Source organism: Alligator sinensis, unplaced genomic scaffold (assembly GCF_000455745.1).
Source record: "Alligator sinensis unplaced genomic scaffold, ASM45574v1 scaffold628_1, whole genome shotgun sequence".
NCBI classification, from domain to species: domain Eukaryota; kingdom Metazoa; phylum Chordata; order Crocodylia; family Alligatoridae; genus Alligator; species Alligator sinensis.
Genome location: NW_005841873.1, coordinates 1,400,878 through 1,402,879, shown reverse-complemented (window position 1 = coordinate 1,402,879; position 2,002 = coordinate 1,400,878). Strand labels below are relative to the sequence as shown.

The 2,002-nt window shown below is 50.5% G+C and overlaps 1 protein-coding gene across 1 annotated transcript in view; it reads left to right on the top strand.

Annotated features, from left to right (window-relative positions):
* Nucleotides 1-2,002, top strand: part of ULK1 (unc-51 like autophagy activating kinase 1) — a 91,127-nt gene that overhangs the window by 1,128 nt on the left and 87,997 nt on the right. Inside the window, 3 exon segments of the mRNA XM_025195649.1 lie at nucleotides 3-60; nucleotides 640-732; nucleotides 842-883. Of these exon segments, the coding sequence (XP_025051434.1) occupies nucleotides 3-60; nucleotides 640-732; nucleotides 842-883 (193 nt within the window).

The window sequence follows — 2,002 nt, the reverse complement described above, 5'->3', positions numbered from 1 at the left end:
AGGAAGGACCTGGTGGGGCACGGCGCCTTCGCTGTGGTCTTCAAGGGCCGGCACAAGGAGGTGAGCCAGGTCCCGCGCCGGGGGCACGTCCCGGCATCGCTTGCCCGACTCCCCGGAGAGTTGCGGAGCCGCCGGGATTCATCCTGGGGTCCCCCCGGGGTCCCCCAGAGGAAAGCGGGGCTGCAGCGGTGACCCCCTTGTACGCCGGCGCCTGCCCTCCAGGCCAAAATCGGGCCCGGAGCCTCTTTACTTCGAGACCGATGTCTTGCGAGGTCACCGGGTTTTTGTCTGGGGCTTTGAATAGGAGGGAGCTGGCCCCTCGTTGGGCTCGTCCTCGTTAAAGCCCCGCTGCCCAGAAGGCCTTGATTTGCTCCCATAAGAGGATCACTGTTGTGTAAAGTAATAACCCAAATCCAGACCTTGGGGGGGTCTGTTTTTTATTTGTTTTGTTTGTCTTTTTGAAGCCGGCGAGCATCATTCGGGACAGGGCAAGTCCGAACAAGTCTAGGCGGTGGGTTGCGGATGCCGAATATGCGCCCGGCGACCCTTTTGTTGGGCATAATCGTCACCTGGGAAAGGGACCGAAGAGTGAAATGTATGCTTTGTTTATTTGTTGTTGCGGAAATGTTTAACTTTCAGAAACCTGAGGTGGAAGTAGCCGTGAAATGTATTAACAAGAAAAACCTTGCCAAGTCACAAACTCTGTTGGGGAAGGAAATCAAAATCCTTAAGGTAAATGCAGCACGAAGTGTTTCATAACCTCCCTCCTCTGAATTTTTGCTAGGGATCCTCTCTTGTTCCTGGCTCATCATTTCCCCTCTTGTGTTGTTTTTTTTCCTAGGAACTGAAACATGAAAACATCGTTGCCTTGTATGACTTTCAGGTAATGCATCTAAATAGGGCTCATGGTTTTGAGTTGGGGCTGGGAGGTGGGCTAAAAAGGGTGGTGCTTGCACTTTTAACAGATGTTGTACTACATGGTTTTTGGAAAGAGTCGCCCTTTATATGCTAGAGGAATGTGTGAGTATGTCTGAGCAAGTCTTCTTGCATGTAATTGTATCCCAGCCTACAAAACTCTCGTGACTTCTGGGGGGGACTCTGCTTTGCTATCTCCCTTGGGTGCAGTGCAGTTGGTGGTGGCCGTATTGGTGTCTTGTAGCATTATCAGCAGTGATCAATAAAAGAGGAGTTGTGTACAATGCTAGTAGTTCAGGTTGGGATGCCTGCACGGATGCATTCCCTCCTCTTAATCGTACAATAGTTCATAGTTTACCTACCCCGGCTATAAAAATATCTGACTTTTGTTACCTTCCACTCGGTGGAGATTTTTATTTACATTTTATCCGGGTCCCTGTGGCTTTCAGTGTGTGGTAACCCGTTGCAACAGATCTGTATTTTTAGCTGGCTGTGGTTTTCCTGCGGGGGGGGAGAGGGAGGAGGCAGGAGGTTATTTTTTTTTACAAGGTCAGTTTTAAAGATCCCCCTATAGCAAGGCAAGTTTTGATCCTAAGGGACTGTTTTCAGTTTTTATCCAGTGAAGTTTTGCATGGACTTTATTATAAAGAGCCGCTCCAGTTGCCTAACTGCTCCCGGAGCAAGTTTTTGGCGTTTTTTTGCCTGTTCTACCAGTGGTGTTTTTGGTGGCAGAGAGTTCCCAGCTATAAAATGGCATCCCTTTGTGAGCCTAGTCAGTGTAGACATACCCCTGGCTTCTTCTAGAGGCCTGACAGCTTTGTGGGTTGCTGTCTGCCTTGTCATGCCACCTAACACCCCAAGGTTGTTTTTGTTGCTTATCTGCGTTTTACTGCCCTGTCTGTGGTATCACGTGGCCTCCAAGGCTCCTTGTTTGTTGACATTCCTCCTGCCCTCCCCAATTGGTTCAAGCAGCCTTTTGCGTCATGGGGGGGTGGGGAACGAGATCCCGGCTGGTCGGTACGGGCTGCCGGCAGTGCTTTCTGGGGGATGCAGTCTTGGATCCTGCATCCTCGCGCTAGCTCACCAT